Here is a 12085-nt window from a genome sequence, read left to right on the forward strand (position 1 = left end):
GGCACCGATGGCCTTATTCATTCACTGCTATGCACATCGACTAAATTTAGTACTGACTCAAGGAGCCTCAAAGCTTAAAGAATGCAAGGTCTTCTTTGCCAACCTCAATGGCCTTGCAGCATTTTTCTCACAATCCCCTAAGCGCACGCAACTGCTGGATGACATCTGCAAGCGTCGTCTTCCTAAGGTTGCACCAACGAGGTGGCAATATACATCTAGATTGGTCAATGCAGTCTTTGAAAAGAGAGTTGCCCTAAAGGAGCTGTTTAACCACTTACTGGAACATCATGATGACCATGACGGGGATACTGTGCTTATGGCTGATGGATTTAATGCACGTTTGGATGATTTTGAGTTTTGTTTTTTGCTTGAAACATTCAATGGGATTTTTAATTATTCGGATGTGCTTTTTGGAATTCTACAGAAACAAACTTTGGATGTACAATTCTGCCTGACAAGGGTAAACGAGTTTTGTGACACAATTGAGCGAGAGAGGTGCAGGTTCAGTCAAATCTACGATGACACAGCGCGCATCTCAAGTTCACCCAGTGCACGCAGAGGCCCAGCACAAGGAGACCCTCGCACATACTATCAACAACTCCACAGCAATATTCTGGATAACATTCTTTGCCAGATAAGAAACAGGTTTCAAGACCACGAAAAATTAATGTTTCTCTCCCTCCTGGACCCCCGGCACTTTCAGACCTACCGGAAAAAATTCCCGCAAACAGCCTTCTCCAGCTTAACAGAGAGTCACGGAACACTGTTCGACCTATCCAAGCTAAAAACAGAACTGACTGTAATGTATGCTATGACTGATTTTGAAGGGAAAAGTCCCTCTGATCTCCTTGATTTCCTTAAGCAGAAAAATCTGAATGAGGACATGGGGCAACTTTACACATTGGCATGTGTGACAGTGACTATCCCTGTGTCCACGGCTTCTGTCGAGCGGTCATTCTCGGCCTTAAAGCGAATCAAAACGTATTCCAGAAATGCTACTGGACAGACTCGGCTTTCAGCATTAGCCTCCATGTCGATAGAAAAGGACTTATTGGTGGAACTAAAACGCACAGATAGACTGTACAACAGAGTCATTGAAGTCTTCTTGAGGAAAGAAAGGAGGAAGGATTTTGTGTTCAAATAATCAGTCTTTGGTGAGTAGGCATACAATGCATGCTATTTTTTATTAAATGTGTATGTATGTTTCGCATTTTATTTCGTTAATATTAAATAGCCTATATATTAACAAAATAAAATGGCAAATAGCCTATGTTGCAAATTATTTGTTTTCTTCTATTTTCAGTGAATAGTTATCATCACGGTGAAACTGCTTTGGGTGCGACAATGCGCTGTTTAGTGAACACACTGTATTTATTTATTTTTTGACTTAAAGCTCAAAGTTTGTGGACCAGAAATGGATAGAAGAAGAATATTAATATAACTCTGTTGCACTCGACTATGTTCTTGCCTATTAGTTGAACTGTACTGTATTGTACTCTTCCCCTGCAATTCTCTGAAAAAAATGTCTATTTCAAGGTGACGCAACGCCTGGTTATACTGCGTTTCTGTCTAAATGTATAGTGTCTAGAGCCATGGCATCATAATGATGGTAATAAGAGGTGGATTAATTCGGGTGGGACTGTGTAGGACCTCACTGAAGGCCCAGGCGCCAGGCCCACGGCACGCTACTGATATTCAGCAAACACTTTTTTTTATTTTATATATCCAAAGTGACTTAATCATGCTTTCATACATTTTCGTGAATCAAACCCACATTGTGGTGCTGCAAGCACCATGCTCTACCAACTGAGCCAGAGAGGACAGGTCGTCATAATTTTGCATCATCATTGAAATGTTCTCTGTGCAGTTTGGCAGTGCAGATCAGAAGCTGGCTCTGGCCACCCGAATCCGCGGCCACGTGCTGCCCCTGGCCTTGCAGATGTACGGCTGCCGAGTGATCCAGAAGGCCCTGGAGTCCATATCCTCCGACCAGCAGGTAATTGTAAGTGGATCTTCACTTCTCTTCTGATTTTTTTTTTTGGGGGGGGGGCTTTTAGGACGAGTCCCAAATGAATCCCTATATACGATGCACTATTTTTGACCAGAGCCCCATGGGTCCTGGTCAAAAGCTGTGCACTATAAAGGGAATAGGGTGCTGTTTGAGACATTGCCCTGGTGTTATTGTTAACTGGTTGTCTGAGTGTGGTGTACTCTCCAGCATGGGGGATGGATACCTATGTATTATGGTCCTGTTGTCGTCCTCTTTGAATTGCCCTTTACATTGAGGACTATGGGTGACAGACAATCTATCATCAACGAGCCATTAGAAGGAAAATGGATGTGTACTGTAGAAATGACTTGGGCATTCTATTTCCATGGAATTAACATAGACTGGCTGAAAATGTTCAGAAGATCTATGGAGGGAGAGCTGGATGAATTACTCCGCTCTCTATCCCCTTCCTCAGAGTGACATCGTGCGGGAGCTAGACGGCCACGTGCTAAAGTGTGTGAAGGATCAGAACGGAAACCATGTGGTGCAGAAGTGTATCGAGTGTGTTCAGCCCCAGGCCCTGCAGTTCATCATTGATGCCTTCCAGGGCCAGGTGAGAGCCAATTCATTAGGTCATGCAATGGAAAACTGTTTGCAACATTAAAGGAAAATGTGTTTCTGATAGGAGAATTTCATGTCCCTTCCTGTTATGTAGTTTTTCCCCCTATGTTTAGTGATAAAATGTACCCGTCCCAGAAAACATCAACCCAACCGCCAGTCACATTGTGTTCAGCAGGGCACACTGCATCAAAGCAGTATCCAACAGGGAAACAATAATATATGTTCTCATTGCACTAGTTCCAATAGCTGTACCTGCCCCTTTCTGAATGTTTTTCACCTACTGAAAACGACCCAGACACGCACATATTATTCAGTTTCCCCCTCAGGATTCAATGTATGGACCAGCCTTTTCAAGTGTTAAAAAATGTACAAACATTTCCTAACATCCACATATTCCTATTATTTAATACATCTTTAACACATTTTGTTGACGTGTGTCGTCTCCCCTGCAGGTGTTTGTGCTGTCCACCCACCCTTACGGCTGCAGGGTGATCCAGCGGATCCTGGAGCACTGCACCCAGGAGCAGACCCTGCCCATCCTGGAGGAGCTGCACCAACACTCTGAGCAGCTTGGCCAGGTAAATGCAGCCAGGCGAGCCCTAGTCTCAACTCCTAACTAGACCCCAGTCGCTCACACATGGCCAATGTAATGCTTTGCACGGTTTTTGCTGGATCAAAAAGGGGCTTAGGTGGTGGGTATAGCATGGGCCGTGGCTGTATTTTAGAGGCCCACATCTTGGCCGTGTAGATGTTTTCATATTTAAGCCAATTTCCTGCAATTCTACCTATTACTCCATGGAGCTGAGAGAGTTTCAGTTTAAAGCTAGTTACCTGAAATTCTACAAATTGTCATCTAGCTGAGAGAGAGAAAAATCAGCAGTTGCAATGTCCATTTCTGGATGTATAAATTAATGATATGTACCCATTGACTATTAGCTTCATGAGGTGGTCACCTGGAATGCATTTCAATTAACAGGTGTGCCTTGTTTGTGGAATTTCTTTCCTCAATGTGTTTGAGCCAATCAGTTGTGACAAGGTGGGGAGGGGGGTATACAAAGATGGCCCTATTTGGTAAAAAACCAAGTCCATATTATGGCAAGAACAGCTCAAATAAGCAAAGAGAAACGACATTCCATAATTTCTTTAAGACATGAAGGTCAGTCAATATGGAACATTTCAAGAACTTTGAAAGTTTCTTCAAGTGCAGTCGCAAAAGCCATCAAGTGCTATGATGAAACTGGCTCTCATGAGGGCTGCCACAGGAAAGGACGATCCAGAGTTACCTCTGCTGCAGAGGATAAGTTCATTAGATGTACCAGCCTCAGAAATTGCAGCCCAAATAAATGCTTCACAGAGTTCAAGTAACAGACGCATCTCAACATCAACTGTTCAGATGAGATAGTGTGAATCAGGCCTTCATGGTCGAATTACTGCAAAGAAACCACTACTAAAGGACACCAATAAGAAGAGACTTGCTTGGGGCAAGAAACACGAGCAATGGATATTAGATCGGTGGAAATCTGTCCTTTTGGTCCGAGTCCAAATTTGAGATTTTTGGTTCCAACTGCCGTTTCTTTGTGAGACGCAGAGTAGGTGAACGGATGATCTGAGCATGTGTGGTTCCCACTGCGAAGCAAGGAGGTGTGGGGGTGCTTTGCTGGTGACACTGTCAGTGATTTATTTAGATTAAGGCACACTTAACTTCTCTAGGATATGGCCAATAGCCAGGGAAAATGTAGAGCGCGAAATTAAAAAAAAATGATATAAAATCAAACTTTCATTAAATCACACATGTAAGATACCAAATTAAAGCTACACTCGTTGTGAATCCAGCCACCATGTCAGATTTCAAAGGCTTTTCGGCGAAAACATAAGATGCTATTATCTGATAGCACAATGTCAACAAAGAGAGAGTAGCATATTTCAACCCTGCCGGCGCTACTCAAAACGCAGATATAAAATATAAAACATGCATTACCTTTGACGAGATTCTTTTGTTGGCACTCCAATATGTCCCATAAACATCACAAATGTTCCTTTTGTTCGATTAATTCCGTCCATATATATCCAAATTGTCCATTTATTTGGCGCGGTTGATCCAGAAAAAAAACAGCTTCCAATTTGCGCAAAGTCACTACAAAATATCAAAGAAATTACCTCTAAACTTTGCCAAAACATTTCAAAGTACTTTTGTAATACAACTTAAGGTATTTGTAAACGTTAATAATCGATCAAATTGAAGACGGGTCTATCTGTTTTCAATACAGGAGAGCAACAAACTAACCCTACTTTTTTAAGTCTTGCGCAACTCTCAAACAGTACACATGACGTTACACTGCTTCCTGATGGCCTTCTTCATTGCACAAATGAATAACCTCAACCTATTTCCTAAGACTGGTGACATCCAGTGGAAGCGGTAGGAACTGAAAACAGAGTGATTAGAAATCCAGTATTCCAATGGAAACTCATTGAACAGACAGTGACTTAAAAAATAATATATATGGTTAATCCTCAGGGTTTTGCCTGCTACATAAGTTCTGTTATACTTACAGATATTATTCAAACAGTTTTAGAAACTTCAGAGTTTTCTATCCAAATCTACTAGTAATATGCATATCTTATATTCTGGGGATGAGTAGAAGGAAGTTGAAATTGGGCACGCTATTTATCCAATAGTGAATTTGCTGCCCCCTATCCTAGAGAAGTTAACCAGCATGGCTACCACCGCATTCTGCAGCGATACGCCATCTCATCTGGTTTGCGCAATGACCCAACACACCTCCAGGCTGTGTAAGGGCTATTTGACCAAGAAGGAGAGTAATGGAGCGCTGCATCAGATGACCTGGCCTCAGCCCAATTGAGATGGTTTGGGATGAGTTGGACCACAGAGTGAAGGAAAAGCAGCCAGCAAGTGCTAAGCATATGTGGGAACTCATTCAAGACTATTGGAAATGCATTCCAGGTGAAGCTGATTGAGACGATGTGGGTGCAAAGAGTGCAAATCTGTCAAGGCAAAGGGTGTCTACTTTAAAGAATCAAAAATATATTTTGATATGTTTAATACTTTTTGGGTTACTACATGATTCCATATGTGTTATTTCATAGTTTTGATGTCGTCACTATTATTCTACACTGGAAAATAGTAAAAATAAATGCTTGAATGAGTAAGCGTGTCTAAACTTAGGACTGGGACTGTTGTGTGTACACTACCGTTCAAAAGTTTGAATGTTAGAAATATCCTTGTTTTTTAAAGAAAAGCACTTGTATTTTTAAAATAACATCAGTGTGGACATTTAATGTTGTAAATGACTATTGTAGCTGGAAACAAGAATAGATTGGCGAGTTTCAGAAGGAAGTTCTTTGTTTCTGGCCATTTTGAGCCTGTAATCGATCCCACAAATGCTGATGCTCCAGATACTCAACGAATCTAAAGAAGGACAGTTTTATTGCTTCTTTAATTAGAACAACAGTTTTCAGCTGTGCCAGCATAATTGCAAAAGGGTTTTTCAATTAGCCTTTTTAAAATGAGAAACTTGGATTAGCTAACACAACGTGCCATTGGAACACAGGAGTGATGGTTGCTGATAATGGGCCTCTGTACACCTATGTAGATATTCCATAAAAAATCAGCCGTTTCCAGCTACAATAGTCATTTACAACATTAACAATGTCTACACTGTGTTTCTGATCAATTTGATGTTATTTTAATTGACAAATGTGCTTTTCTTTCAGAAACAAGAACATTTCTAAGTGACCCCAAACTTCTGAATGTGTGTGCGCATGTTTTGTTCTTGTGATGTTTTCATTGTTAATGTGGCTGTGCAGCATGTCGTGTTCATTAGGGCACGAAAGGGTGACTGGGGGGAAGGGGGAAAAAATGGGCTTTTCTCATTGAACAAGTCAGGAAAGCCCCTTGTTTCAGTACGTTTTCTTCCCTATGGTGCCTAATGAACATGACCATGCTCAGTGTCCATTTTTATCCTAAGGTTAATGATATTCATGCTGGCAATGACTTCTACCTATGATGTTTATTTAACCCCCCCGCCCCCACTTATTCCATCTAGAAATATCAAGGCGTTTCATTGGAGATGACACCCAAAACATACTATACAGTGTCCAGCGATGCACTGTTCAAGGTCAGCAATTCGCCTCCCACGCGGACGTACTCCTCGTGTCGCCTCCCTCACTATTCCTCCTCCATATTTCTCTTTCTCAATAACCAGTCTGCTCTAACACTGTAGAGGCCTTTTACCTTCACCAAACTCTCTATCCCTCTTTTCAGACCTCCTCCTAAACTCAGAGCACGCCTCTTCCTTCTTCCGCCGCCTCCCTCTCCCCTCCTTTTTCTTGTTCCTTTGTTTAGAATAAATATTTCTGTCCTGTCACGTAGAGGATTCGCAGCACCCCGCTTCTCAGCTCTGTTTGGATAATCTCTCTGGTCACAGACGCCTCCTGATTCTAAGTCTTTTTCCCCCCACCTCTCTCCTGCCTGCCTTCTCTGATTTTTAGTTATCAATACTTGCTAGAAAGACTCCCCAAGTCAAGAGCTTTTTTTAGCCACAATTTGGACCCCCAACATTGACATTGTCCCATATGTTTCGAACTTACTGTGGTTTCTTGGATTTTAGGGTTAAAGTCCATCAGACCATGTTGAGCAATGAAGCAAAATGGTTGGGCAAAGTTTGTAAATCAAATCATGTAAATTGCTTCAAATAATTGGGAGGGGGACATCTGTAGTATGAGGCATGCTACTAATTTCAGGTGGTCAAATGTTGTCGAGTCACTATTGATATCTGGTCAGGTGAGTTTGTTCGTTTTCCTGCACAGCTTTAGGTATATTAAGTTATTTTTCCTTAAAACCACACCCATAACTGTCTTATCACCTGTCCCTGAAGGGGCAAATATGCTGCTGGTTCCACATGGACCTGAATAGGCCTGTGTCTAATGCAAATCAGAAGCGTCTTTCTTGTCGTTTGACCTTCAGCAATCTGCGGTGATATTTAATAGTTTTATAACATTTCAATGGTGCTTTTCATAAGGTTCTCAAAGCTTGTCGAAAACCGAAAAGCAATACATCATGAGTAGCCTAGCTGTAGTTGGGTCAACCAATAGAGGCCAAGTCTGAGTGCATCCTCCCAAAGATGGAGGGGGACAGTTCATGTCTTGATCAGAGGAAGATGGTCAGGGAGATGATGGATGAAGAGTCTGGTGACGATCGTGTTGAGGTCTACTCAGAGAACCAGCCGGAGTTGTGTAGTTACTGGACTTCTACTCCGTCACAATGTGTAGCACCCACTTGGGTGATGTCTCAGCAGCTCTGGGCCCCAGAAGCTCACTACACACAGTTCACAGTAGTAGCCAGTCATCCTCACGATGAGCCCTCTGCCTCCGTACTGCATTCCTTTTACTGCATCTCCCATGCCGCTTAAGCTTCAGGTGACTTTTCAATTGAATTATTCAACGGTCAGGAACTAGCAGGCAGGTGAAACAAAGCTGGTACCGTGTCCAGATGCATCATTCAAACAAAAACAATTAGCTAGCCAAGCCAGAAAGTGTTGACCTGCCAGTCAATCTGCACATTCTGGCAAACAACCACCAGAAATATTATAATAAATAAAATGGCTGATAAAAAAACATACAATTTAACACTTACCAGTAATTAAATGTGGACACCTGCTAGTACTAAGTAAAAGGGTCTGAATACTTATGTAACAATTAAAAAATATATATATATATTGATTAAAAATAAAAATAAATATTTAACCAGGCAAGTTAGTCAAGAACATTCTTATTTACGATGATGGCCTAGGAACAGTGGGTTAACTCATGTTCAGGGGCAGAACGACAGATTTTTACCTTGTCAGTATAGGATTCGATCTAGCAACCTTTCGGTCACTGGCCCAACACTCTAACCACTAGGCTACCTGTCGCCCCATATAAATGTTCAAGCATTTCTAAAAACTGTGTTCGCTTTGTCATTATGGGGTATTGTGTTTAGATTGATTACCTTTTTTTGTATTTAATCAATTTTAGAAAAAATATTTAATGTAACAATGTGGGAAAAGTCTGAATACTTTCCGCATGCACTGTATGTGACCTATCACCGGGATTCGGTCCGATGTAGCAATTTGATTGTACTTAAAATAAAAAAATGTATTGATAAAAGTAGACTTAGCGCTAGAAATGGTATCATACACTACAGTTTAGGGAAAATGGGGAAGTAATTCTGCTTTGAAAGTTGATAACTCTGTAACCCCACTTTTGAGGAAAATGGCCCTTGAATGTTTTGGGACATCTACTGGAGAGCTCTTCGTCTACACCCATTCAGCATCCTTCACGCCCTCATAAGCTTTAGCCCCACCCATCTCTTTAAGGATTCACATGAGGCCATGTGCTATACCGACTGAGTAGTGTAGTAAAAACCCAAAGATTTCAAGACTAAAAGTAGTAGCCTACAATAAGGAAACTCCAGATAAAAATACATTATCTTGGCCTATATCCTAATCTGACTTTGGTGCAGGTCATGTTCTTCCCATTACCTCATTAGTCTCTGGTAAACACACCCCATATCAAGGTGTATTTGTCACATGCACAGGATACAGAAGGTTACTTGCATAGCAGCAATATCAAAAACAAAGTGTCCAGATGGAAATATTTTATCATTATTAGATGTCGCTAACCCGACACGTGTAAATTGTACACGTGTTAATGAAATAAAATAATGGCCATACACACCTGTCTAACTTGATTGGTCATTGATGGGTCATCTGGAATCTAGCTAGCTACAATGAACAGGCATAATCCCAACTCCCTACGAATAAACATGTTCATAGCTGTAGTATGACTCTGCAAGTAGCTGAAGCGAACCAACTAAACTCAGCAACAACAACAAAGTCCCCTTTTCAGGACCCTGTCTTTCAAAGATAATTTGTAAAATATCTTTATTGTAAAGGGTTTAAACACTGTTTCCCATGCTTGGTCAATGAACCATAAACAATTAATGAACATGCACCTGTGAAACGGTCGTTAAGACACTAACTGCTTACAGCAGGTAGGCAATTAAGGTGACTGTTATGAAAATTTAGGAGACGAAAGAGGCCTTTCTACTGACTCTGAAAAACACCAAAAGAAAGATGCCCAGGGTCCCTGCTCATCTGCATGAACGTGCCTTAGGCATGCTGCAAGGAGGCATGAGGACTGCAGATGTGGCCAGGGCAATAAATTGTGATGTCCGTACTGTGAGACGCGTAAGACAGAGCTACAGGGAGACAAGATGGACAGCTGATTGTCCTCGCAGTGGCAGACCATGTGTAACAACACCTGCACAGGATCGGTAAATCCGAACGTCACACCTGCAGGACAGGTACAGGATGGCAACAACTGTCCGAGTTACACCAGGAACGCACAATCCCTCCATCAGTGCTCAGACTGTCCGCAATAGGCTGAGGCTGGACTGAGGGCTTGTAGGCCTGTTGTAAAGGCATGTCCTCACAAGACGTCACCGGCAACAATGTCGCCTATGGGCACAAGCCCACCATTGCTGGTCCAGACAGGACTGGCAAAAAGTACTCTTCACTGGCGAGTTTCTGTTTTGTCTCACCATGGTCGGATTCGCGTTTATTGTTGACGGCATGAGCGTTACACCGAGGCCTTTACTCTGGAGCGTGATCGAGGTGGAGGGTCTGTCATGGTCTGGGGCGGTGTGTCACAGCATCATCGGACTGAGCTTGTTGTCATTGCAGGCAATCTCAACGCTGGGTATTACAGGGAAGACATCCTCCTCCCTCATGTGGTACCCTTCCTGCAGGCTCATCCTGACATGACCCTCCAGCATGACAATGCCATACTGCTCGTTCTGTGCGTGATTTCCTGCAAGACAGGAATGTCAGTGTTTTGCCAGCGACGGGCCCGGATCTCAATCCCATTGAGCACGTCTGGGACCTGTTAGATCGGAGGGTGAGGGCTATAGCCATTCTCCCCCCCCCCACAGAAATGTCCGAGAACTTGCAGGTGCCTTGGTGGAAGAGTGGGGTAACATCTCACAGGAAGAACGGGCAAATCTGGTGCAGTCCATGAGGAGGAGATGCACTGCAGTACTTAATTCAGCTGGTGGCCACACCAGATACTGACTTACTTTTGACCCCCCCCCCCCCCCCCCTTTTTTTCAGGGACACATTAAATTTCTGTTAGTCATATGTCTGTAGAACTTTTTCAGTTTGTCTGTTGAATCTTATGTTCATACAAATATTTACTCATGTTAAGTTTGCTGAAAATAAATGCAGTTGACAGTGCGAGGACGTTTCTTTTTTTTGCAGAGTTTAGGTTCAATGTTAGCTAGCTAACATTAGGCTATAACTAGCAATGCAAATGGTTTTCTGATTCTAATAATATTACTACACATACGCTTAAAGTTCGCTAGCTAACAGTATGCTTTAACTTGCAATGAAGAAAATTGCTGACAAAATTAGGAACGTATAGTATCTGAAAATGTAGCTAGACTCTTACTTAGAAATCTGGTTTCCCAATGAAAACTAATTGAAAAGTGACCTCACACAAAAAAAATCTAAATGGTTTGTCCTCGGGGTTTCGCCTGCTAAATAAGTTCTGTTATACTCACAGACATGATTCAAACGGTTTTATAAACTTGTGTTTTATATCCAAATCTACTAATAATATGCATATCTTATTTTCTGTGGATGTGTAGCTGGCAGTTTAATTTGTGTATGCTTTTCATCCAAACGTGAAAATGCTGCCCCCTACCCTAGAGAAGTTAAGGCACATGAGGGTTCACATGCATTTTGATAAGTATAAAACATAATCTAATGCCTATCCTGTGAAGTAATGACGTGCGATATAGGCCCAGCTTCCTGAGACGGGTCACATATTTTCAGGAGCTCTCGGCTTAGGTTGCTACTAAGGTGCCTTAGCCGCTACATAATTAGGGCTTTTGCTACTATGGGGTGTCATTTATAGATGTCTGTGTCAAAGGAAAATCTCTCGACTATCTGAACATTATTGAATCCGTAGTGTGGGTTATCTAAATGATATTACATGATGGTGAAATTTACTATTTTTCTTTTGGTGTGAATGGGAAATGTGATCCCACACTGTCTTTTGCTTTCATCGCCCCCTGCAGGATCAGTACGGCAACTACGTCATCCAGCACGTCCTGGAGCACGGCAGACCCGAAGACAAGAGCAAGATTGTGGCAGAGGTCCGCGGGAAGGTGCTCCTCCTGAGCCAGCACAAATTTGCGAGGTAAGGCAACACAAATCGACCCCTTTTTTATTTTTTTATAGCTGGTGAGAGTGAGACTCGTGAAGATGTGCTTTCCAGTTATGCCATTCCAATGAGGCCCACCTCCAATTTTAAAGTGACCCTAGCCTCCACTGAGTGAGACAAATTACGTTCATGGGCGGTTTTCCAATGAAGATTTTCCCACGGACTTTCAATGGAGATGCTCCATTGAGTTAA

At 42.2% G+C, this 12085-nt stretch overlaps 1 protein-coding gene across 15 annotated transcripts in view; it reads left to right on the forward strand.

Moving 5' to 3' along the window:
* The window catches only part of LOC139583176 (pumilio homolog 2-like), a 59729-nt gene that overhangs the window by 28245 nt on the left and 19399 nt on the right, over window positions 1-12085 (forward strand). For 8 of the 15 annotated variants that reach the window (XM_071413988.1, XM_071413995.1, XM_071413994.1 and 5 more), the window contains exons 17-21: window positions 1868-2002; window positions 2466-2603; window positions 3064-3189; window positions 6676-6747; window positions 11748-11869. In XM_071413988.1, the coding sequence (XP_071270089.1) occupies window positions 1868-2002; window positions 2466-2603; window positions 3064-3189; window positions 6676-6747; window positions 11748-11869 (593 nt within the window). The remainder of the gene's footprint in view (window positions 1-1867; window positions 2003-2465; window positions 2604-3063; window positions 3190-6675; window positions 6748-11747; window positions 11870-12085) is intronic. The other 7 variants (XM_071413998.1, XM_071414002.1, XM_071414000.1 and 4 more) reach the window with 3 other exon arrangements.

This window comes from Salvelinus alpinus, chromosome 8, assembly GCF_045679555.1.
Source record: "Salvelinus alpinus chromosome 8, SLU_Salpinus.1, whole genome shotgun sequence".
Lineage (NCBI taxonomy): Eukaryota > Metazoa > Chordata > Actinopteri > Salmoniformes > Salmonidae > Salvelinus > Salvelinus alpinus.